General features: G+C 45.1%; 1 protein-coding gene across 3 annotated transcripts; it reads left to right on the top strand.

Moving 5' to 3' along the window:
- Positions 1-151: 151 nt before the first annotated feature.
- Positions 152-23,457, top strand: LOC144327962 (uncharacterized). 3 transcript variants are annotated; one of them, XM_077929882.1, is made up of 3 exons: positions 152-422; positions 549-649; positions 23,223-23,457. In XM_077929882.1, exons 1-3 carry the CDS (start codon positions 156-158, stop codon positions 23,257-23,259), a joined length of 405 nt encoding a protein of 134 aa, XP_077786008.1. In that variant the 5' UTR covers positions 152-155; the 3' UTR covers positions 23,260-23,457. The 3 variants fall into 3 exon arrangements, 1 of the variants encoding a protein (XP_077786008.1); XR_013393142.1 differs by lacking the exon at positions 549-649 and adding an exon at positions 2,144-2,322 and having other exon boundaries at positions 270-422; XR_013393141.1 differs by lacking the exon at positions 549-649 and having other exon boundaries at positions 270-422.
- Positions 23,458-25,126: the final 1,669 nt, after the last annotated feature.

Here is a 25,126-nt window from a genome sequence, read left to right as displayed (position 1 = left end):
GAGGAAGAGGAAGGAGGCGGCCACTGGGCAGCGCCCAACCGACCCGCAGCGACGAACGGCGCGTGTGGAGGCGTCGAGAGGGAGGAGGAGGAGGGGGAAGGGCAAGCCAAAGAGTGCGGGTGGCCGCTGCCGCCGCCTCCTCCACCGCTCGCTCAATGCCGCGGACGCTTCTCTTCGCGGCAGGATCCCTCCGCTGCCGCCGCCGCCTATTGGCATTGTGGGTCCTCCCGGCGGAGGGATACGCTGCGCTGCCGCGTGCTGAGGCCCAAGCACGAGGGGGAGGAGGGGGCCGCTCTGCTGCTGCTGCTGCTGTTCTCCTTCGCGGGGGCTGCTGGACACCAGCTGGCGCCTTCTTCTTCTTCGCCGTGGCTGCTCTGGTGGGCTCAGGCGGGGCGAGGCGTCGTGGCAGCTGCAGAGCAAGGGTATGTGCGGGGGCCCGCGGGGGTGTGGGCAGGAGGGAGGGGAAGAGAGGTGAGAAATGCTAGGCGTCCCCATCCCACTTTTGCGCTCTGCTGAAGCTTCGTTAAGTTTTTTCTTTCTTTAAAAAGATGGGGCAAGTCAAAAGTCAACGCTTTGCAGCTGTTCCCTGCGTGGCGATGCAGCGGCGGAGGCGAGTGAAGCTTCACCTGTTGGCTTTTCCGCCTGCAATGTAGGTGTTGGGGTAGAGGAGAGGTGCGGGAAGGGGGCAAAGACGTGTGAATCGTTATTTCTGGTGGTTCACATGCGACTGGTACCCAGGCTGAGATGCTGCACGTGTTTTCTTGGGAGTTCTTTCAAGTTTAGTGACACAGTGCAGTCCTAACCACGGTCTACTGGGAAGTAGGTTTGTGGAGTTAATGGGCTTACTCCCAAATATGTGTGGTTAGGGTTGCAGCCCTGCTAAGGATCCTGCTGCCTAGAGTCTTGCAGAAAGAAGGTGTTTCTCCCTGGCCTTGCTACAAGCTTATATGTGGAACAAGAATTCCCCGCACCGGTTGCTAAGTTAGTTGCCCTGCAGGCTGATGCCCTAGCTTTAACTGGTTTTAGTGAAGAGTTGAAATTCAGGTCAGGATCCCGGCCCTTCACTGCAAATCCCAAACATGTCTACTCAGTTCAGTTAATTTCAATAAAAAAAAATTCCTTCCAAGCAAGAGCATCTAGGGTTTCCTGCCTTGGGCACTGAATCTAGATTCATCTCTGAGAGATTTCAAGGAGATGGCTGCAAGAGTAAGTAGTTTGTAAATTGGAGCCTCTGTCATATTCTTGGCTGGGATCACCAGATGTTTATCTGACCATACTGTAATAAAAGAGAAAAGGTTGCAGGCTTAATAAGTTTTGAGTGTTTGCTTACTTCCCTTCAGCACCTCTTAGATGGGAGGAGAGCAGAGGCTTGGCACATGTAATTTTATCACTTCTGCTGCAGGTTAAACTTTTTGGTCTGTATAAGAACCAGCCCAGAATTCTGGATGTTTGTAAGACTTAAATTTATGCAGTTTTTGTTATGTGCCTGCATTTGAAAAGGAGCATCCATTGAATTCCCTGAGAGTAAATTATAACTTTCTTTTCCCGCTTCCTCACAGAAAAAACGTGGGTGTGGGTGTGTCACTTTTTGTTGCACTTGGGCTCAATTTTTCTTCAGAGCAGTCCCACAAGTGACTACTCTCAGGTAATCCCAGAGAAGACCATAGCCCTCAATGAAACTTGAGCAGGCTGCTTTATAGACTACAGTGGAACCTCGGGTTGCAAACGTGATCCGTGCAGGAGGCACGTTCGCAACCCGCAGCGCCACATCTGCGCATGCGCGGGTTGCAGTTCGGCACTTCTACACATGTGCAAAGCATGATTTAGCGCTTCTACGCATGCGCGAGCACCGAAACCCGGAAGTAACCCGTTCCAGAACTTCCAGGTTCAGCACGGTGCGCAACCCGAAAACTCGTAACCTGAAGCGTCTGTAACCTGAGGTACCACTGTAATTGGATTGCTCTTTTAATGCTGTGGTACTTGTTTGGCAGTCAGGCCCATTGGAATTAACAGGAGTTCTTTCAAGCCTCAGCTCTTTATCGAAATGATGTGTGTTGTGGACTCCATATACTATTTAAACCAGCATTGTGACATGCAGAGGTTCCATTTGACATGTTGGTTACTGGTCCCCAAACCTCCACAGGCTGCAACTTCGAGAATTGCCAAGAAGGGAGAACCTTCCTTATTAAATCTTTTCCCATCACAGTGCTGAAGTGACAGCAGAAACCAACCTGGTTTTTCAGTGCAATCATACACATCTCTGCGCAGAAATGAGTTCTATTCAGTGGCAGTTCACATGCCCTTGAATATGTGAATAATAAGGTGAGGCACCCTTTGAATATGTGCAGAGATATTTCATTCATCGCTGAGTAACTGCAGCCAGCCGCCCTACACACACACATTCCTGGAAGTAAGGTTAACTTTATTGGGTGTGTTTTCCAGCTAACCTGGAATATTGTTGCCTCATTTTTAAAAGTTATGTACTATCTCTAGATTGATCCTACTATTAGGCAATGTGAGGTAATTCACTCCAGGCAGCACCCATGAAAGGGTATCCTTTCATTCATTCATTTATTTTTGCCACCATGTGAGGCTGCTCACTTGGTTGTTTTGCTTGAAGCATCAAAATGTCTTAAACTGCCTCCTCAGCATCTCACAAATCTGTTTCAAGTATTGTGCAATTAGTGCATTTACATGTAGTAAGCCACCTGCTTGTAAATGAGCGTCTTCGGTGTGTTCTATGCAATTTCTCATCATAACAGCAGAATTTTAAAGCTGAATTTTGTTACTTGTTTTTTTTAAAAAAATCCTTGCCTTCCAAACCAAGAGGCTAGAAAGTGGGAGAAAACAAAAAAGAGACAGCAACCCCGAGAACATGCTGCATCCGAAAATGGCCATCAGGCTACCCTGTTCCCATCCATATAAGTGTTAAGGTAAAGGTAAAGGGACCCCTGACCATTAGGTCCAGTTGTGACCGACTGGGGTTGCGGTGCTCATCTCGTTCTATTGGCCGAGGGAGCTGGAGTGCAGCTTCCGGGTCATGTGGCCAGCATGACTACGCCGCTTCTGGCTGAACCAAAGCAGCGCACAGAAACGCTGTTTACCTTCCCACCGGAGCGGTACCTATTTATCTACTTGCACTTTTTGGTGTGCTTTCAAAATGCTAGGTTGGCAGGAGCAGGGACTGAGCAATGGGACCTTACCCCGTCACAGGGCTTCGAACCGCCGACCTTCTGATCGACAAGCCCTAGGCTCTGTGGTTTAGACCACAGCGCCACCCGCGTCCCGTTATAAGTGTTTAGTAGATCACATTAAAACTGAGCAACTTGCCCCGCTTCAGATCTACTGTTTGCAGCATGGTGCATGTACACAGATGTGCCCAGATGATAACAATAAAGGGCAGCCTCAAACTGCCCCTGACCTATGGCAACCAAGGATAAATATGTCCCAACTGAGATTTAACCAATTGATAACTGATATCTCGTATTGTTAGTTTATGGATTAATGCACAGCTCCAACAAAGGTACGCGGCACATGAAGAGAACCATTTACATAGATGATGCTTCACTTGCTGCTTTCACTAGTCCTAGAAATTATCCCTCTCAAAAAGACATCTTTCTGTCCTGTTTAAAAAATGTCTAAGCTCTACAATCCTGCAGCAAAACAGGAAGTGATGCTTAAGCCACCTATGTAGTTTTCTCAGACACACCAGTGTGGTTCCTTTGCCAGTCAGTACTCTCACAGCAAGCCCTTTGGAAGTCAGTCTGCAAGTGTAGCTTGCATTCAAAACATACCTGCAAGTAGAAATTTTCCCTCCATAGACTGCCAGGCTGCTGGCAAAGGAAGAATGCCTGTTTGCAGCCATGGCTTAAATCCAGGCAATCCCCTTTGAAGGCATGCCCGGTGCAGTTGATCAGATTGGGGCTCGCTGTCACCGCCAGTCAGCTGATCAGGGCTGCCAGTGAGCCCCACTTGCAAAGGAGCAATTAGGAGCTGACTTTGAGCTCCCAACCCTTTATTTGGAGCCCTGTTTTTACCTGCCCTACACATAAGTCAGGTGTGGGGCAAGTAGGCATGGTTTGGGGTGGGGTGGGAATGTCCTTCTGGGCCCAGGGTTTTCCACCCCTTTATTAAACTTAGATGCCTATGATCCAACACAAACACTTGGGGATTCACAACCCTTTTGTTTTCGCCCTCACTGCTGAACAAGTTAATGTGGCTGTTCAGCAGCGCTCTCACGTTCAAGCAGAGGGAAATGGCAGAGGATGGAGCAGGTGAAGGCAGACTGCTACTAGTGCCAAAGTCAAACGCACCATTGCGTTACCCCCAGATGAGTCCCAAAAGCTCATCAGGGCATGCACACAAGCAGCGCAAAGGAGCACTATGGAAAATCATTGAGCCCTTTATACACCCTCATTCTGCCATGTGCCATGCAAGTCACTCATGTTCCAGAGGATGTGTAACCTGCAGGGCTCCAGATTTTGACGTGGGAGGGGTGTGTGGGCCTCCCATTCCTTGCATCACCTCTTTTTGCACAGGCGCTCACAGTGCTGGGAGGGGGGGGAGAGAGAAGATGGGGGGAAAGAAGGCTTCTGGTCCCTAGTGTCTCTTGATTGGGCCGGGAAATATGTATGAACCTCTGGAGAGTGGCTGATCTAGGTCAGGCTTCCTCAACCGTGGTCCTCCAGATGTTTTGAGAGAATAATTCCCATCATCCTTGACCACTGGTCCTGCTAGCTAGGGATCATTGGAGTTGTAGGCCAGAAACATCTGGAGGGCTGAGGTTGAGGAAGCCTGATCTAGGTGGATCTACTTTGACTTGGGATAAAGCAGTCTCGGTTGAGCCCTGTGGTCTCTGGGTCCCATATCCATAATCAACTGGATCGAATGATAGTCATTTATATCTTTTTCATCAGGACAAAAAAACCCCTCAAAGCTAGGGACAAATGGTCACAACAGGCCAGCTGGAAAGGGTCTCACTCATCCTCTTGTCTCCTGAAGTGTAGCTGGCATGACAGCAATATATCTGTCTGCCTCCCCCCATCCACCCTGATAGAGGGTGACAGACAGAGGCAGGAGCTGCAGGCACAGTGCTGTTCCCTGCAGCAGAATTGACAAGAGGTCCTATCCCACCTACAAGCAGAACCGAGGGAGACCCAGAATTTCATGCACAGACCTGTGGAGTCCATGAGGATATTTATAATCCTGAACAAGGAGTCACCTAAAATGGAACGGGTGAGAGTGAAGACAACCACACACAGAGAGCAAAACCAAGTAAAGCATTATTCATTAAAAATGTGATGTGAGCCTATCCTGCAGAAAAATGGAAGGAGTAGGGGAAGAGGCAGGATCGGTGCCAGTGCCTCAGGATTTCTTTCTAATGTTGACACAGTTATTTGAGCGGTACTTTTGGAAACATGTTTCAAGAGTAGATTAACATAATTTTAAATCATGGCCATGCCAAAGATACATTTATAGTAGCTGTGTTGTAATTTAGGGTACATTTAAAAACAACAACTTGGAATTGTGGTGTTTTAATTCCTGACCATGTATTAAAGTCTTTGTAAAAAAAAATTTCCACAGTGCCTTTAAATAAAAGCATGCTTTTGCAAATGTGCTGTTCAAGTAACCTAATTCAGGGAGAATGAAAGCCAGGCCTTGAAGAGAATGCACAGAAGTGTTTGCCTACAGTGAGAGAGAAAAGGATAAAGGAGCACTTCCCCCAAAGTAGTTTTTGTGATGGTGCCAAAACTCTGTTCAGTGCAATGAGCTATGTTCAAAATGTCATTGATGCTCAAAAGCAAACTTGAATCGGTGCAAGATACATTTCTGCAAACTTGAATTTTACACATGTGTTCTAACTCTGGAAGGGCACTGTGTGGGTTTTTCAAACTGATCTTTCTTTCTTTCTTTTTTCTTTAAAAAGTATTTCGTTTGAAAGAGAACCATAGATTCTATCAACTGATACAGAGACTCTTAACACAAAGGAATGCAGGAAATTCCACACTCTTTTGAGTTGTTTTGGTTACTGCTTTCGATTTAATGATATGGTGCCTTTAAGCCAGGGTTAGGGAAACTTTTAGATAAAGAAACATCGTTGCCAATTTTAAATTGCCCAGCAAGGCTAACAGAAAATAACAACCATGCAAATCTGTGCTCAGTTTCGACGGTTTCATGTTTTTTTCTTTGCACACATGGATTCACATGCAAGAATGATGACTTATGCATCTCAGTGCTTCCTTAAATGCACGCTCTGTCCCACCCAAAGACACACAAAGTAATGGTCAAAAAAAGAAGCTTCTATTCCTTTGCTCTGGGTAGCCAAGAACAGGAGCCTGTCCTGTGCTTGTTTATTTCCAGCAGCAGTTTTCTCTCTGGAGAGCTTTGTTTCAAAATGCCCTTGAGGCTTAAAGCCAGTTCATACATTTCCCAGTTGTGGAGCTTCTAGAAACAGAAGCAACCTGTACTTCTGATTCCCTTCTTTCAGTGCAACATTCGTAACCCTTACAGGTCTCTGCCAGATCATATCCAAAAGACCCTGTGCATCCCCAGTGGGGGTCAGCGGTATGAATGGCAGGGCTGCTCCCCCGCCTGAGCCAAGGCGTGCTCCTTGCCTCCAGCAGCAAGATCCACAGGTGTAGCAGATCTGGCCGCCAAGGAATTAATAACCCATTGTAGATCTTCATTCACCCCTTTTTCCCTGGTGGGGGAAGGTTGCCGTTTTGTGGTTTGCCTCAGGTACCAAAATGTCTTGGGCCAGCCCTGGTAAGTGGGATGTGTCTCTACAGGCCCTGGAACTAAAGAATATGTGAATTGGCCACTGACTAAAAAAATAGTGGCGCCGAGTGGAATTCGTTCCAGTAGCAGGGCCAACCTTGAATTTTCAGGGGTCTTTTGGCAACACTTGGTTCTCTTTCTCTGTAGTCATTCTGCCAACTGTGGAGGTCAACTCAAACACAGCAGTTCAGATGGCTGTCTCTTCCCACTCTGCTCCTTTTCATTTAGCTGGCGCGGAACTGGTTGAGTTGCTTTGAACTTGAGCTTGGAGCCGAGCCCCCCAGAATAAAACCTAGTAACCAGTTCAAAATAAGTGCTTCACCAATAGTCCGAAGGATCCTTTTGAGGGGGTTGAATAGGGCCTTTCTCTTCTCTAACGTTAGGCAGGCAGGCTAAACTGGAGGAGGAGGAGCAAAAATAAGAGTTTGGGGATTATAGTTCTCCTGTATCTTGCATATGCTTTGACCTGGTGTATGAGGGCAAACAGTAAGGCTGTGTACACACCATATTTATTGCTTTTGACTAATAATAGGGAAAGAGGCCAGGAGGGGGAGAGCCACACTATACATTTAAAATACGTCCCTTCTCTAAAAAAGAATCCTGGGAGCTGTAGTTTGTTAAGGGTGCTGGGAATTGTAGTTCTGTGAGGTAAATACAGGATCATGAGAAAGCATTCAGAGAAGTGGGTCCCTTTTTCTGTGTAAGCATTTCAATCCCGTAGGCCCTCACATAACAGTGTTATGCGTCCAACAATGTATAGTTTTTAAAGCTTCTGTCTTGTCTCCAGTTGTGCTAGGTAAAGCTCTCTTCCCCCCCCGCCCCGTTTTAATTGCTTTTCTGTACGTTTCTGAGAATAGGTAGGGTGATTGGAACTATAATAGCATTACAGAAGCCAACAAATAAAAGATGCCCGAAGTAAGCTAAAAATAATATATATTTCTGGGATGGAAGTCAATGTAAAAAGCATGTTTGGAGAGTGAACTTCATAAAGTTCTGGTATGGATGTATGTGTTTAGGGAAGAAAGCAACCATTTTCCTGCATTAAATATCCCTGTAGTCATGTTATAAGAGTCACACTGCAATTATATAGTTTCGTGTGTGTGTGTGTGTGTGTGTGTGTGTGTGAGAGAGAGAGAGAGAGAGAGAGAGAGAGAGAGAGAACTGGTGCCAAACAATTACACAGGACAGAATCACAGAGTTTAGAAATGCTGATGAACCTGAGCCAGAATTGAATCAAGTTTTAAAAATAGTTTGACTCCCTGCTTTTTACCACTATAAGTCTCCCCCTTAAGTCAAGCCTTCCAGATCACTTTGAAACCCCACCCTTGAGGAACATGGCCCATGGAGATAGGTTAGAAACTGACGGATGACATGGTGATACCAAATTAATGGGGATAGTAAAATTTCCAAGGAGCCAGAAGACATTTGGAAGAGCTGATTTGGCCCGTGGTCTTGAGGTTTCTCACCCCTGCCTTTAAGCCAACATACTTTCAATTTTTTCCTCATTATTTCCTGTGTGAGTTGTGGTGATGCTTTTAAATACTTCTTTCTAAACCACATTGTGTTTCCTGTTTCCTATCTATTCTTTACCACAAGTGGTTTATAGAACTACGGTGGTTGAAACAGCTTCAAGTGACTGTAGTTGTTTATGCTTAACTTGGGAAGATTTTGCTTTGTTGTGGTTGTAATTCCATGTAAGAATTAAGAGTGACAGTATTTTAATGCTCTTCAGGATGTCTCCTCACATCTAATTTCATAATTAAGGGTTATTACGCTAGGACTGGAAGCAAAACCTGGGGGAAGAAATCATCTGACTTGCACCAAACCTGATACAAAAATATTAAATTGGAATGTTTAAGAAGCTTTGCTTCAGATATCACATTAGAGTGAGTGATATCAAGAGTTAGTCATAGTCGGAATAGGTCTCCTCTGTGCATGATTTAGTTGGATATCACCCAACGTGTTTTTAATCTTTTATCTCAGAAAACAGATGCACACAGTTCCCAAGTTTTATTTCTCAAAACCCAAGGAGATTTTGCTTTATAGCGGCTATAAATGTAATGGCAAACCATAGTTTGTTTTATGAGCGTGAGCAGCCTTGATCTCATGCACCTTTTCCTCCACTTTTCCTGCACATGAACGGAATAGCTTAGAAGTTCCCATTCCTGGCTTTGTGGCAAACCGTGGTTTCTCCTTTTGTTTGAACAAGAAGTGATGGTTTGCCACAAACCGGCTTCTAGACTTATTCTTACACGCACAGGAGAAGGAGAGGGAAGAATGTATGAACTCGAGGCTGCTCATGCTCATAATGGCGAATGGTTCGTTTTGTTACATTTAAATCTGGCCAGTATGTGTGTCAAAGCTTTCCCGACTCCCTTAAAAGTATGTGAAGGCATCAAAGTAGGGTTCAAACTTGAAGCATAGAATTGGGTCCTGAATATGCATGCTATTCATTCTGGTATATCATTAAAAAAGGTAAAGGTACCCCTGACCATTAGGTCCAGTCGTGGCCAACTCTGGGGTTGCGGCGCTCATCTCGCTTTATTGGCCGAGGGAGCCAGCGTACAGCTTCCGGGTCATGTGGCCAGCATGACTAAGCCGCTTCTGGCAAACCAGAGCAGCACACGGAAATGCCGTTTACCTTCCCACTCCGTCGCGGGGATTCGAACCGCCGACCTTCTGATCGGCAAGTCCTAGGCTCTGTGGTTTAACCCACAGCGCCACCTGTGTCCCTTGGTATATCATTACAATATAATTATTGTGCCCCTGTCCCCTTCTTCTTTAAATCAGACATGGATGGGATTTGAGTTGATGTTCAGACATGGAAAACAGAATCTAGATATACTGTATTGGAGTTCAAGCAAAAGACTGTAACAAACAATCACACTAATACAAGCAAATTAAACCAAACGACTCGTTTCTCTTGAAGTGTTCGATGGTGGCTGGTGGGTACCTATGCTGAAAGTGTACTTTTTGCTCTCTCGCCCTGCTGAGAATGCATATTCAGGCATGTCATAGATGTAAATAGACCCTTGTTCCCTGTATGCATCATCTAACAAGAAAGGATTCCCTTAATTGAGACCCACCCATCCATCCACCTTCTACTGGGGGTAGTGTAGAGCACCCATTTGCAGTCTCTCGACGAAATTGTAAGGTTTTGAAAATACGATACAGGCCAAAGCATCTTGCTTATTAAAAGGTCTACATAAAACACTATTCTTTAATTCCCACTGAATTGAAAGTTAAGGCTAACGTTACTCTGGCTTACAAAATGCACTTAAATCACACACTGTGTTACGTTCCCCACCCTGCATTCTGAAGTGATAACTTTGCAGGTCATCTAACTTGTGATGTCGATGAGTAAGACGCAGCTCACCTTTTGTTATGAGCAATTGTCCATAGTAAGTACATATGGAGGTAATAAGAATTCAGAACCTTATTACTATGATTGCCATTGAGCAAAGTACATTAGCTAATATATGAACCGTCGTTTGGCAGGATGCACACACTGCAGAGCGCTTCATAGGCGCTAACTAAAACACCCATTTTAATTAGGGAAATAGGTTGTAGCTGGTGGTGGCACTAAATACCTTCTGCTGGAAAAGAGGAGAAACTGGCGCACAAATTTATCCATTCAGATATTTGATACGTTGTTATTTTAAATGGGAGGCATCGGAGCAGGATTGTGTGCCTTCCAAGTGGAGTTGTTTTGTTAGGGTCAAATTCTGTTGTCGGTTTCTCTCCCAGAAACCTTGCTGATGTCAACAGAACGGCAGAAGTATTGAAAATAAAGCGGAGGCTCTGTCAACATTCATTTCGCAATACATAGTTGAACAATGCCATCGCTAGAGGAAATCTCCCGTTTCTTTGAACCTTGTCGCTGAGCAGTATTTTTTGTAGGAACCATGATAATTCAGAACACACTGTTAACAGTGACAAGTCATATGTCTCTACTCTCCTTCTGCCTTAGCCTAGATACCTACTCATGGCCTATCAGCTCTTGCTAGAAAGCAACATTCTTAGGGTTTCTTTCTTTCTTTCTTTCTTTCTTTCTTTCTTTCTTTCTTTCTTTCTTTCTTTCTAAAAACAGGTTTTGAGACCTCACAGAAAAACATATAGGCAGTAGGCCTGGAAGTAAAAAAAAAAAGTTATAAAATCGCTTTCACATTTATCATTTTCAAATCTCATTATTTTGAGGAGCCCATCAACAAAACTGAAAATAATACTAATAATAGTAGTAGTAAAGGTAAAGGTACCCCTGCCCGTACGGGCCAGTCGTGTCCGACTCTAGGGTTGTGCGCCCATCTCACTTAAGAGGCCGGGGGCCAGTGCTGTCCGGAGACACTTCCGGGTCACGTGGCCAGCGTGACAAAGCTGCTCTGGCGAGCCGGCACCAGCGCAGCACACGGAAATGCCATTTACCTTCCCGCTATAAAGCAGTACCTATTTATCTACTTGCACTTAAGGGTGCTTTCAAACTGCTAGGTGGGCAGGAGCTGGGACCTAAAGACGGGAGCTCACCCCGCCGCGGGGATTCGAACCGCCGACCATGCGATCGGCAAGCCCTAGGCGCTGAGGTTTTACCCACAGCGCCACCCGCGTCCCAATAATAATAATAATAATAATAATAATAATAATAATAATAATAATAATAATAATACTTTATTTGTACCCCGCCCATCTGGCTGGGTTTCCCCAGCCACTCTGGGTGGCTTCCAACAAAGATTAAGAATACATTAAAATGTCACACATTAAAAACTTCCCTGAACATGGAACAAGAGAAGCATGTTGGCCCCAAGATATGATTCTTGATTTTGATGGTAGGGATGTCTCAGGTTCAAATCCCCAAATAATAATCCTGTGAAAGAGGGCAAAGAGAGCCATACCCTTGAGGGCTGGTTTGAGGTTGCATGGGCAGACATGGATTCTAATCCTTACTCACCATGAGGCACGCTGGTGATCTTGCGCCAGTCACGATCTCTCTACCTGACTAACAGGGTTATTGTATAACGGTAAAGCGTAGGAAGTGAGAGCTGGACCATAAAGAAGGCTGATCGCCGAAGAATTGATGCTTTTGAATTATGGTGCTGGGGGAGACTCTTGAGAGTCCCATGGACTGCAAGAAGATCAAACGCATCCATTCTTAAGGAAATCAGACCTGGGTGCTCACTGGAAGGACAGATCGTGAAGTTGAGGCTCCAGTACTTTGGCCACCTCATGAGAAGAGAAGACTCCCTGGAAAAGACCCTGATGTTGGGAAAGATGGAGGGCACAAGGAGAAGGGGACGACAGAGGATGAGATGGTTGGATACTGTTCTCGAAGCTACAAACATGAGCCTGACCAAACTGCGGGAGGCGGTGGAAGACAGGAGTGCCTGGCGTGCTCTGGTCCATGGGGTCACGAAGAGTCGGACACGACTAAACGACTAAACAACAACAAAGCGTAGGAACCATTCTAGAGAGTGAAGAGGCTGGCCATCTATCCCAGCAGCAGTGCTTCTCACATATAGAGTACCCAGGAAGTGGGTAGCATGAGGAAATTCTCAATTTGCATACAAAAAGTCAGTTTGCAACTCTAGGTTAGGCTGGAAAAGACCCCTGTTTGGAAACCTGTAGAGCCTCTCCAGATCAATGTAGATGGTACTGAACTTGATGGAGCAATAATGTAGCTTGGTGCAAGACAGCTTCCCATATTCCAGTCTCTTGTCTTAAAGATGCCTGCTCTGGGTTCCTTTAAGGAGCCTCCAAAATTCTAGAGCAAGGACGTTTTTTTAAAAAAAGATGTCTTCCCATATGGCTCCTCTTATCTCCTTAGTAGAAGATATAATCTTGATTAAAGTAAACCAAGTTTCAGTAGATGGGGAACCATGTAGAACAGGGAGGGAGAACCTGTGGCCCTTGAGGTGGTGTTGGACTCGCATCTGCTCCAGCCAGCATAGCCCATGGTCAGGCACTATGGGAGTTTGAAGCGCAACTTCTGGAGATCACCAGTTTCCTCTTCCCTGATGCAGAGGGAGGGAGGGAGGTTATTTATGAAGTGGCACCAAAATATTTCCTTAGCAGGAAGGTCCTAGTGTTAACCAGCCCAGAGTTGTATAAAATGCATTGCATTTGCCTGAGCTTTCAAACCAAGGACAAATGGCACACACATCTTGCGTCTGTTTAAGCATTTGGGAGGGTTTTGCCAACAAGCAGCATAAGGTGTGAAATTCACTTCACTTCAGGTGATACACTTGCCTGGTTCATCGTGGCACCCAGTTGGGTTTTTTCTCCCTCGGCCCTCCATGCTCACGAGGGGCATTTGCTGTATTGTTGTTGTTTAGTCGTTTAGTCGTGTCCGACTCTTCGTGACCCCATGGACCAGAGCACGCCAGGCACTCCTGTCCTCCACTACCTCCCGCAGTTTGGTCAAACTCATGCTGGTAACCTCGAAAACACTATCCAACCATCTTGTCCTCTGTCATCCCCTTCTCCTTGTGCTACCTTTCTCCTTGTGCTACCTTTGTGTTACCATAAAGCACCAATGCTGCAGCAAGCAAAGGCTCCAGCAGCTCAGTCTGCTGCTTGTGGCTGGAAAGCCAGACAGGATGTTTGTGACTGTTGCCATGGAAACAAAGGGGCAGTCCATTCTGTACTGAGCACCGGATGTTAGCTCAGTGGGTGTATCATATGACCTGTACTGGAAGTACTTGGGTGGAGTTTCTTCTTGCTGTTGTCGAGTGCAGACATGTTTCTCTGTACTGATATGAGAGACAGAAAATAAAAGATGTAAATAGTTTTCTGTCTGCTTCTTTCCCCTCCCTGGGGGACACCAAAGGGGAGAGAGGAAGAACGGTGTGTTCCTCTCACATATCTGAGAAGAATCGCCGAGACCTCGCCTGCTTATCAGCAGAGTGGCGCAGCGGGGAGGTCGACAAGGAATATCTGCCGGTGCCTACGCTGTGGCACATTCCTCTGACCCAGGCAGAATTCCAACAGTGGCAGCCTTCGGATGGTTTGCGATTCATCGACCATCTGCATGAGAGGCTGGTGAATTGTCCTCCATTGCTCCATGGAAGCCTGTTGTGAGAGGCTGATCCTCTGCAGCCAGAAGCTGACCAGAAGAAGCTGACAGCCAAGCCGATGCCCAAGGTATGAGATTTTTAAGGGCTTAAAAGTGTGAATGCAGATTGATTCATTCTCTGCTTCACGGAAAGCGTGTGTGGGAAAGCAGCTCCAACTTAGAAGAGGCCTGCATACCAAGCATTTTTGTGGTTTCCTGTCCGAGGAGAGATATGCGCTGTTGCTAAGCGACGTCCTTCAGTGAAGGAGGACTGGAAAGTTACTCGAGAGGGCTGGACAGTCAGTCTATGCCTCAGAGAGGCGAAAACAAAGTTTTGTTATGACTAGGTCCTCACGAACTGGTGGAAGGGACTTTCCAACGCAGCCAGTGTCAGAGCTGCCAGGTGCAAAGGAAGTAAACAAGCCTGCCTTCTCCACCCCTCCTGACCAATGACAATTATTCATCTTGGTCTGTAAAGATGAAGGCCCTGCTGCAGAATCAGAGACTGTTTGGAGTGATTGAGAACCCCATTCCTGCAGCACCAACGCGTGCTTGGGAGTCACAGAATGTGAAGGCTAGGACTGCTATAATTCTGTGCGTCTCAGATGATCAATTGGTGCATATTCAGCATTTGGAATATGCGCAAGAGGTTTGGGATACGCTGCGTACAACGCATCAGAGAGATGCCGGTTCTTCAGCGTTGCTGTATTTTGAGAAGTTAACCAATCTGAGATTAGCGCCTGATGGAGATGTTCAAGCGCACCTGACAGAAATGAAGTTTCTGCGTCAACAGATGGTGGAACGCAATTTTCGTCTACAGGAAGAAGTGTTTTGCTTCATGATGATAAACAGCCTGAATCGGACTTACAAATCCGTTGCCAGTCAGCTTGGTTCCCTACCGGCTCGAGACCTGACCGCGGAGAGAGTGTGTGCGGTGGTCCTGAACGAACACGACAGACTTGCTGCACTGGAAGTGAAGGACAGGGGGAGGCAAGAACAGAGTTCAAATCTTCCCACTGCTAATACTACTGGAGAGCATGCTGTAGCATTGAGCGCCGTCAGATGCTATAATTGTGGACAGACTGGGCATCTACAGCGGAACTGTAGGAAGCCGCGACAGTCAAAAGGAGCCAAGAACAGCTCTACAAAGCCTGAGGCATCAAGCAAAAGCCGTACCAAGTGCGAGGTGAAACCTGCAAAGGCTATGATGGCGAAAGGAACCACGCCAGATGTTGGGAACGCTTTCGTAATCGACACGGGTGCAACGAAGCATCTCTGCCCACACAGACAACTGTTTTCGACGTTGAAGAAGCAAAGCTTCACTGTGAAACAAGCCAACGGTCAAGAACTGGAAGCGACCGGAATTGGAACTGTGTATCTTGAGAGTCTGAACTTGACTATAAGCGATGTTTACCTGGTTCCAGAACTGAGATATAGTCTGCTGAGTGCTTCGCAGATTGCAAAGAAGGGACTAAAACTGTACTATGATGCTAAAAGATGCAAGATCTACAAAGATGGAGAACTGTTTCTTACTGCCAAAGAGAAAGATGGACTGTATTTGTTGACTTTTGATCAAAGTGATTACATGAAATGTAATACTTCTGATTTTCACGAAATTTCTCTTGCAGATCTGACCAGAGTGAGCACCAGGAAGGTGACCAGCAAGGTCGACAGAGCTTTTCAGCGGGTGTATGCTGATGTGATTGGTCCTTTAGAACCATCTAGAGGCGGTGCAAAATATTACCTTTTGTGTGTTGATTGTTACACTAATTATTCTTGGGTTTATGTGATGAAGAAACCGCAAGAAACTTTAGAAAAGTTTCAGGAGTTTTGTGACAAGGTTAAAAGTATGCATGATGCTAACGTTGATTGTCTTTTCACAGATGACAAGCCAATTTTTCTGTTACAGGATTTCCAGAGGTTCCTGGATAGAAAAGGGATAAGACACAAACTTGCTAGTTCCGAAGAAGCATGGAAGAAATGTGTCTGTGTTAAAGTGAACAAAGAATTGCAAAAGGGGATGCATGCGCAACTGCTGAGTTCACATTTGCCACATGAATATTGGGCCGAGTCACTAATGTCCTATGTTCACGTGTGGTTGAGAAAAGTCTCAACAGAGTTGGGATGTTCTCCTTTTGAGAAGCTGTTTAATAGAAAACCTTCTGTTGCCTATTTTAAGGTTTTCGGGTCTCATGTGAGAACAGAAGCTCCAGGTGGGATAAAGAATGCCAGAGGCATTTTTGTGGGTTATGAAAAAGGTCTCTATAGAGTAATTTTGTCTGAATCTGGTCAGGTGATTCTCACAAAATTTCTAGAGAGTGCTCCTGAACAGGAGAGAGAGATTGTTCACGCATTTCCCACAGAGGATTCTGATGATTCTGATGATGATGAGTTTGATCTTATTGAGTTCAGTGGTACTGATGATGACAGCGATAGCTCAGACAGCTCAGTTGTCACAGTCATTGAGAGGAAATCTCAAATAATGACTAGACCCTCAGAAGAGAAGGATGAACCACTGATTAAGCTTAGTACTGGTTCTCCAGAGAGTTCAAAGGCTGAACCAGAAAGCAGAGAAGAGAAGCAACTCTTACGTAGGTCTGAGAGAGCAACGAAGGGTGTACCACCCAAGAGGTATTCAAAGGAGTTTGCTAACCTTGCATATGTTGCTGTTGTAAACGATCAAGGACAGATTGAAGCTGTGTCTGAGTCTGAGTCAGAGACAAAGGCACAACAGAGAGTTGTTAACCAAGGTAATGCGAAGTCACACAACCAGAGAGGTACATTGGTTAAACCAGTGGCGGGTAGTTCCAAGGGTGGAACTGAAACAACAGGGGAATGTTGTAAGTATAACAACTGTTTGTTTTCTTCTCTGGATGACGCTTTGCTCGCAGCAAGCATTGATACTTTAGGGGGAGTATGTTACCATAAAGCACCAATGCTGCAGCAAGCAAAGGCTCCAGCAGCTCAGTCTGCTGCTTGTGGCTGGAAAGCCAGACAGGATGTTTGTGACTGTTGCCATGGAAACAAAGGGGCAGTCCATTCTGTACTGAGCACCGGATGTTAGCTCAGTGGGTGTATCATATGACCTGTACTGGAAGTACTTGGGTGGAGTTTCTTCTTGCTGTTGTCGAGTGCAGACATGTTTCTCTGTACTGATATGAGAGACAGAAAATAAAAGATGTAAATAGTTTTCTGTCTGCTTCTTTCCCCTCCCTGGGGGACACCAAAGGGGAGAGAGGAAGAACGGTGTGTTCCTCTCACATATCTGAGAAGAATCGCCGAGACCTCGCCTGCTTATCAGCAGAGTGGCGCAGCGGGGAGGTCGACAAGGAATATCTGCCGGTGCCTACGCTGTGGCACATTCCTCTGACCCAGGCAGAATTCCAACAATATTTCCTTAGCAGGAAGGTCCTAGTGTTAACCAGCCCAGAGTTGTATAAAATGCATTGCATTTGCCTGAGCTTTCAAACCAAGGACAAATGGCACACACATCTTGCGTCTGTTTAAGCATTTGGGAGGGTTTTGCCAACAAGCAGCATAAGGTGTGAAATTCACTTCACTTCAGGTGATACACTTGCCTGGTTCATCGTGGCACCCAGTTGGGTTTTTTCTCCCTCGGCCCTCCATGCTCACGAGGGGCATTTGCTGTATTGTTGTTGTTTAGTCGTTTAGTCGTGTCCGACTCTTCGTGACCCCATGGACCAGAGCACGCCAGGCACTCCTGTCCTCCACTACCTCCCGCAGTTTGGTCAAACTCATGCTGGTAACCTCGAAAACACTATCCAACCATCTTGTCCTCTGTCATCCCCTTCTCCTTGTGCCCTCCATCTTTCCCAACATCAGGGTCTTCTCCAGGGAGTCTTCTCTTCTCATGAGGTGGCCAAAGTATTGGAGCCTCAGCTTCAGGATCTGTCCTTCCAGTGAGCACTCGGGGCTGATTTCCTTCAGAATGGATAGGTTTGATCTCTTGCAGTCCATGGGACTCTCAAGAGTCTCCTCCAGCACCATAATTCAAAAGCATCAATTATTCGGCGATCAGCCTTCTTTATTGTCCAGCTCTTACTTCCATACATCACTACTGGGAAAACCATGGCTTTAACTATATGGACCTTTGTTGGCAAGGTGATGTCTCTGCTTTTTAAGATGCTGTCTAGGTTTGATCCCCTTCATGGATCACTGCCTTGCCACAGCGAAGGGGCTTGAATAACTCAGAGAAGCTATGAGCTATGCCGTGCAGGGCCACCCAAGATGGACAGGTCATAGTGGAGAGTTTTGACCAAACATGATCCACCTGGAGCAGGAACCGGCAAGCCACTCCAGTATCCCTGCCGAGAAAACTCCATGGACAAAGGCAACAGGCATTTTCTGTATACCTCCGGTGAATGGAAGGCACTGTGAGTGCGTTCTTGGATATGTAATTAAGCTTTATTGAACAAAGATAATGTCAAATTCCAATTGGAATTTCTGCTTGCAGTTCAGAGTTAAAGGTCTGAGGCAGCTCTGCAGATCATTATGCTTATCTCCCATGGCTAATGCAGTTCTGCTCAGCCTCGCTGGAACCAGCAGTTCATCTCTAATCAGTCAGTCAACATTCCCAACACGCGTTCAGCATAAGGAACAACAATAACAATACATTTTTATGGCTGCTCGGGTGCTGAGTGCTGCTCAATCACTGTCCCCCTCTTATGCAGAAGGGATGGAAAGTGCTAGTAAAGTGAGCAGAGGTATATTGTTGCATATAATTTCAAGCGACAAAAGCTAGCCCAGCTGTAGGCATGGTTCAAATTGCTGGAGTATTGAAAGCTTAGCCTGCTGCTGATGCCCTGTTTCCTTCTCGCTGCTTTCCCATTTGATTAAAACCTAGCCTGCAAGAAAAGGACTGTACTTGGGAGAAAACCACAAGGTATATTCTCCAGTGCCCAGAATAAAATGAAGCTTAATAATAAAGAGCACATGTTGCACCCACACAATCTTCTCCAAAGTGAGTGCCTGAGCCAGCAATTTGTTGAGTTCTCAAGGTCCTGTTGTGCAAATTCTCCTCCCCAAGCTGATATTAAGGCTGGTCCTGTACATGTTTACTTGACTGGGGGGAGAGGAATCTTTCTAAACTCAATGAGGAATATTCCTAGGTGCAGTTGCAGTCCTTTGCATGCTTACCTGGGATGTAGGTATGTATGTATTATTGCATTTATATCCCATCTTCAAGGAGCTCAAGGAGAGTCTCACGCTCTGACTAATGATTCGGCTAGATCCATTCTCAACAAACCTGAATTCTCAAATTCCCTTTAAATAATAATTACTATTATTCTGGAATAAGTTATCAGCAATGAGGTTGAGTAAGAGCTAAATGAAAGTGGTTTGGGGAATACAGTGGTATCTTGGTTTGCGAACTTAATCCGTTCTGGAAGTCCATTCTTAAACCAAGGTGTGCTTTCCCATAGCAGCGGGGGACTCAATTTACAAATGGAACACACTCAAACAGGAAGCGGAACATGTTCTGCTTCCAAGGCAAAGTTCACAAACCAAAACACCTACTTCCAGGTTTGCAGCGCTCTTAATCCAAGTTATTCATAAACTAAGCTGTTCTTAAACCAAGGTATCACTGTACTCTGCCACTGGCAAAACAGTCTTACCACATAGGTGATATACCACACAGATAATGAAAAAATAAAAAATAAACAACTTTCCTCCTCCTCAGCTAAGCTATTCTGCCATAACCAGTTCACCTGGAAATTCCATCTCTTCTTAATGATCCACCTTCCTGTATCTTGAAAGATCTAGGCTTCATTTGCAGAAATGTCAGCAAGATGGTCCTTCTGCAAGGATGGTTCTAGCACGAGAGACGTGTGTATTGCTACTTGGTATAGAGACCAGGGTTCAAATTCCACTCAGTCATGAAGCCCACCGTGGGCCAATCACTTAGCCTGATCAGGGTTGTTATGAGGATAAAATGGTGAAAGAAGCTTATACATCTCATCGAGCCCTATAGAAGATAGATGGGGTATAAAATTTATTTTTTAAAAAAAATAATGACTAGGGGAAAGGGGATGTGGTTCAGTATTAAAAATCATGCTTTTGCATGCAAAATATACTGTACTCTGATCAGTCCTTGGTGTCTCTAGGCAAGGCTAGGGAAGATTCTTATCCCAAACTCTGGATGGTGGGTACCAGTTAGGGTTGACAACCCAGAGGTGGAAGGAAGAGAGGTCTGACATGGTATAGTACAGCTGCTTCCTATGTCCCTATATGCACTCAAAAAAATAATAATTCAAGAGAATCACATTTTGTGGGTGTGCAAAAGGTATTCATTCTTGGCACTACTTCTTACAATGCGAGTAGCCATCTTCTGTGAAGACAGAGATTCTAGGAAGGTGAGCAGCTGGTCCTGTTTTGGTAAGGTTTTCATGAGCAAATCAGGGATTACAAGCTACTTTGTCATTCTCTAATCCCTCTCTGAAGTGTACTTTGCATATGACAGTAGTGTTTGAGGACTGGGACATTCTCAGGGAAACCAAAATGCTTGTTTACAAAGCTATTGTACTACCAACCTTACTGTTTGCTTGTGAAACATAGCCACTTACAAACGCCATCTCCAACTTCGCGAAAGATTCCATCAACGGTGTTTCCAAAAAATCTTACACATCACTTGGGAAGACAGGCAAACTAATATAAGTATACTGGATGAAGCAAAGATCACCAGTGTTGAAGCAATGATTCTTCAACATCAACTTTGTTGGACTGGTCATGTTGTGTGGATGCCTGATGACTGTCTTCCAATGCAACTACTCTGTTCCGAACTTAAAAATGGAAAGCATAATGCTGGTGGTCAACAAAAGAGGTTTAAAGACTGTCTCAAGGCAAATCTAAAAAAAGTAGTATAAACACCGACAACTGGGAAACACTGGCCTGTGAGCGCTCCAGTTGGAGAACAGCCTTTACCAATGGTGTCATGGACTTTGAAGACACTCGAACTCAGAACGCAAGGGAGAAACGTGCTAAGAGGAAGGCACACTTGGCAAATCCACACCGTGATCAACTCCCGCCCGGGAACCAATGTCCCCACTGTGGAAGGACGTGTGGATCCAGAATTGGCCTCCACAGTCACTTACAGACTCATTGTTAAAACCGTGTTTATGGAAGACAATCTTACTTGCCAAAGAAGAAGACGATTTTGTAGTGGAGTCACATATCATTTGCTCTGTGCACATGCAGTATATTTAGTGCTGGTCCAGTTACAGTCCTCACTTTGTTGCTAGCATTTAGACAGGAGGGGCCGTAGATCAGTGATGCTGCATAAGTTTTGCATGCAAAAGGGCCCTGATTCAATCCCTGACATTGCAGTTAAAAGGATCAAAGGGAAAGTGGGGGAATAGGCCACACTGGGTTGTCCTTGGAAAAAACTGCCGGAGGACCGCCAAGTAGATAGTACTTGACCAAATGAACCAATGACCTGGCGGTATAAGGCATCTTTTTATATTCATATTTGAACTGCTGTCGGAGGAAGCACCCCCTGTTTTATCCCGTGCTGCAGTAAAATGGCAAACCATTTTGAGCTGAAAATAAAGCAGAACAGCAACTGGCCCAAGTTTCAGACCTTCAAAAGGGAAACCCGGCTTTGGATATCCAGAAACTTGGTGGGAGGTGAAGGAAGAGCACTTGCCCCCTGCAATTCACTTTCAGCATCTGAAGTGGTCCTTGTATCTTCCCCTCCCTGTCCTTCTTCATGGTGAGATGTGGATATTTCTAATGTGGGAACCCTCTGCACACAAAGCGATGGGACAGCTCTGCTTTGTGTGTTATGGGGAAGCATGGGAGCAAAGAAGTAAAGGGGCATTTCATTTGCTATTCATTCCGCATCTTTAAAGCGTCCAAAGTTGTGCAGACATATCTGTCCTGCAATTAATATCAGACGTTATCTCACGTTGACAATTCAATAAATCCATCCAGCACAATCCATAAAATAATTCTGTGGTTCATCCTTCTTGCCTTGTTTGATGATAAGGAGTTCCATAGTCCTTTTCTGTTTCATGCCACATTGCGACATGAAGTTGAAGCAACTGTTTAAATGGGAACCGCATGTGAAAATCATTCAGTAACCCTTGCTGTAAAGAGATCTCCCTTTACAAATTACCGTATTTTTCGCCCCAAAGGGCGCACCGCCCCATAGGACGCACCTAGGGGTTTTTTTTGGGGGGGGAATAAAGAATAAAAAATAAATAATAAATAAAATAAAGTCGCGCCAGGCTCTGGAGGGCTGCGCGGAGCTTCCTGAAGCCTGCATTCGCCCCATAGGACGCACACACATTTCCCCTTCATTTTTGGAGGGGAAAAAGTGCGTCCTATAGGGCTAAAAATACGGTAGGTGTTTCATATAAAGGATGCTCATCACTAAGATGTATGTTAGAAACAGGTAATTAGACCTTCCTCTTGGTGGAATGATGTAATACATTGGGACTGCATTTTGTTCAACTTCCGGTACTAATCATACAAATTAATTTGTTGACATCATTAGCATATGTTTGTAACTATAACCATAATCTATACTATAGATTAGGGACACCCAGCTCCCAAGAGACAATGATCTACTCATGGATTTAAAAAAACTAGAAGTGATCTACCCATTTTTTGGGGGACCCCAAACTTGTTGAGCTTTTTCTAGGGGGGGCAGGCCAAAGCTGTTGAGCTTTTTTTTAGGGGAGCAAGCCGCTTCTTGGGGGCCCTTACCAAGTAGAAATCTCGGCAGCGATAACTCCGTCTTCCATTTTTGCGGTTGTGCGCGAATGAAGGGAAGAGTGAGGGGCGGGGCCAGACGCCCTTTTTCCCCCACGGAAGAAAGTGACCCTGCGATCGACCACAATCTACCACTATCACCTGGGGATCAACCTGCCGATAGTGGTCGACTGGTTGGACATCCCTGCTATAGATTATCTCTGGTAAACTATAATTGCAGGTTATGTTTATATTCCTTTCTGCCTGAACCTTTGGTGACCTTAGTTAGGTGTGCAGTCGCTATTTTAAGATATACACCTTTTCTGCCTTTTTACAATGTACCCCATATATGTTTGCTGAGGAGTAAGTTCCACTGAATTGAATTGGACTGACTCCTAGGGAAGTGGCTATAGGGGTGCAGGTTGTTGATTTTAATCTATGAAGAATATGTAAGGAGGTTCAAGATTTTGGTATGTAAGATACAATGTAAGGAAAGACCATTTTTCATCTTACAGAAGCTTATTAAGTAGGTTATGCTGTAACCAGGTGAAGCCGGATGTGTCGCTTGGTTGTTTACAGCAAAAATGTCCTCTGCCAAACACTGTGTTGTGACAAACTTGCTGAAAATGTTAAATATGTTCTCCTAAATGAAACAATTGGCTCACTTTGCTCCTCTTTTGTTTCTTCTTTTTAGATTTTCTCCTTTCTCGGAGAACATAACAAAATCCTAAAAATTTCAAGAAGGACTTGGCAATGCAATGAGTGATCTCCGTGTTCCTTGGAAATCTGTTGCAGTGTGTGCTGCTGATTCTTTCTCTCTGTTTCTGGAATTGTGTTGTAAGATGGCTCCTTGTTCTAAACCAGTTTTTAATCCAGTTCAATGCTAGCTTGATCTCACCTGCTTGCATGCAATAAAATATTTCCATTTATGTTTTCCTTGTAGAATGACCAAAAATTGTTAAGTGGGAGGAGAACTAAAAGTAGGACTCCTATGATTCGAATCAAGGCATCACACTGGCACACTGTCTCATGAGAGTAGTAGGTTGCTTATACCTGCTGGTTCATCAAGATTCATAAACAACAGAAAGCATAATATTTGATGTGGAACTAGATGTGAGGAAGGGAATCTGGTGTTTCACTCCTAAGACTAATGTGAAGCAGGGGTGGGTGGGGGTGGAATACTTGCAGGACAAAATAAACAGGAGGAAGATAATGCCTCTATCGGCATATTCTCACCTGCAAATTACACCAAACTTCACCCTCACTTTGCACCGACTTTATGTTTCCTTGCCACTGCCAGGCTCAAAAATTCTCAAGTTAGCCAATCTGACAGGGGAAATGACTGGAGGGTGGACATTAGCATGGGAGAAATAGCAGTCACGAGAGGGGTTTGCTGATTCTGTCCGGCAGGTGCCCACCCTCAGAGTTTCAATCTCTGGGCAAACATGGGTTTAGAAGCACCTTTTCCAAGATAATGTGCTTAGAAAATAGATACTAACTCAGCCATGGACTGAAGCTTCATATTGTTTCTTTTTCTGGCCATAGTTTTGCCTCTTTAATTCCTCATTCTGACAACATTAAAGAAGAATGGTGAATATGTCTCATTGCATTTATTTCCTAATTGGTTTTAGGATAGGCTAAGCCTATATATTTCATGCCCTGGGAACTCAGTTGCCTCATTATCTAGTCTCAAGCGTTCTCCCCTCTCCCACCAAGTGCAGCTCATCTCAATTATCAGAGCATCCCTGGCTGCAGTTGTGCACATTCAGCATTTAGCCCTTGTCAGCTTTCGAACTGGCCACTGTAACTGTCCCTTTAAGAGCAGTTTGATCTGCAGTAATTAGCAAGCAATAAACCTTTACCTCAGTGTCACTGAAAAGCTTCCTGGGCGGATTCTTCCTGCAGGGCAAACCTCTATTTAAAAGGGAAAGTGGGGGAATAGGCCACACTGGGTTGTTGCTGTTGTTTTTCTTCTTCTTGGCAACACTATCAGTATCTATTGCAAGGGGTAAAATGTTTAGCAACTGAGCCCACCGTTCCTAGACGTGGAAGAATTGTGTGTATGTCAAATGCACCAAGATTTTTTTTCCAGGGATAGAACTGAAATGGGACAGAGGACGCACCAGATAAGCACTCAAGGTAGAAGTAGCAATAGCAACAGCAAACGTCTAAAGAAAGAAGCTTATAACTAAAAGCTTAGTTCTCCAATTTTTGTGGAAACTCCTTTTTATGTGTCAGCTTTCGGTTTTCCTCCCAGTTAAGCTCTTACTAACAGGCTATGGGTGAGGCAGAAGGTGAAAAGGGCATGGTATTTGTACTGATCAATATTACAGTGGTACCTTGGTTTACGAACTTAATCCGGAAGTCCGTTCTTAAACCAAAGTGTTCTTAAACCAAGGTGTGCTTTCCCATAGCATAGGGGAACACAATTTACAAATGGAACACACTCAACAGGAAGCGAAGCATGTTCTTATTCCAAGGCAAAGTTCACAAACCAAAACACCTACTTCCGGGTTTGTAGCGTTCTTAATCCAAGTTGTTCATAAACTAAGCTGTTCTTAAACCGAGGTACCACTGTACACTGGTGGTTTGCTTCAG

The sequence above is a fragment of the Podarcis muralis genome, chromosome 6, assembly GCF_964188315.1.
Source record: "Podarcis muralis chromosome 6, rPodMur119.hap1.1, whole genome shotgun sequence".
Lineage (NCBI taxonomy): Eukaryota > Metazoa > Chordata > Lepidosauria > Squamata > Lacertidae > Podarcis > Podarcis muralis.
The sequence above is the reverse complement of the archived record's forward strand: the minus strand, read 5'-3'. Positions and strand labels throughout refer to the sequence as shown.

What these genes read in the sequence shown, in the direction of transcription:
- LOC144327962 (XM_077929882.1), top strand. Translation starts at nt 156, where the DNA reads ATGCCGCGGACGCTTCTCTTCGCGGCAGGATCCCTCCGCTGCCGCCGC. An exon ending in GTGGCAGCTGCAGAGCAAGG is followed by an intron (nt 423 to 548) that starts GTATGTGCGGGG and finishes TTCTTTAAAAAG; the next exon opens with ATGGGGCAAGTCAAAAGTCA. An exon ending in TTGGCTTTTCCGCCTGCAAT is followed by an intron (nt 650 to 23,222) that starts GTAGGTGTTGGG and finishes TCTTCTTTTTAG; the next exon opens with ATTTTCTCCTTTCTCGGAGA.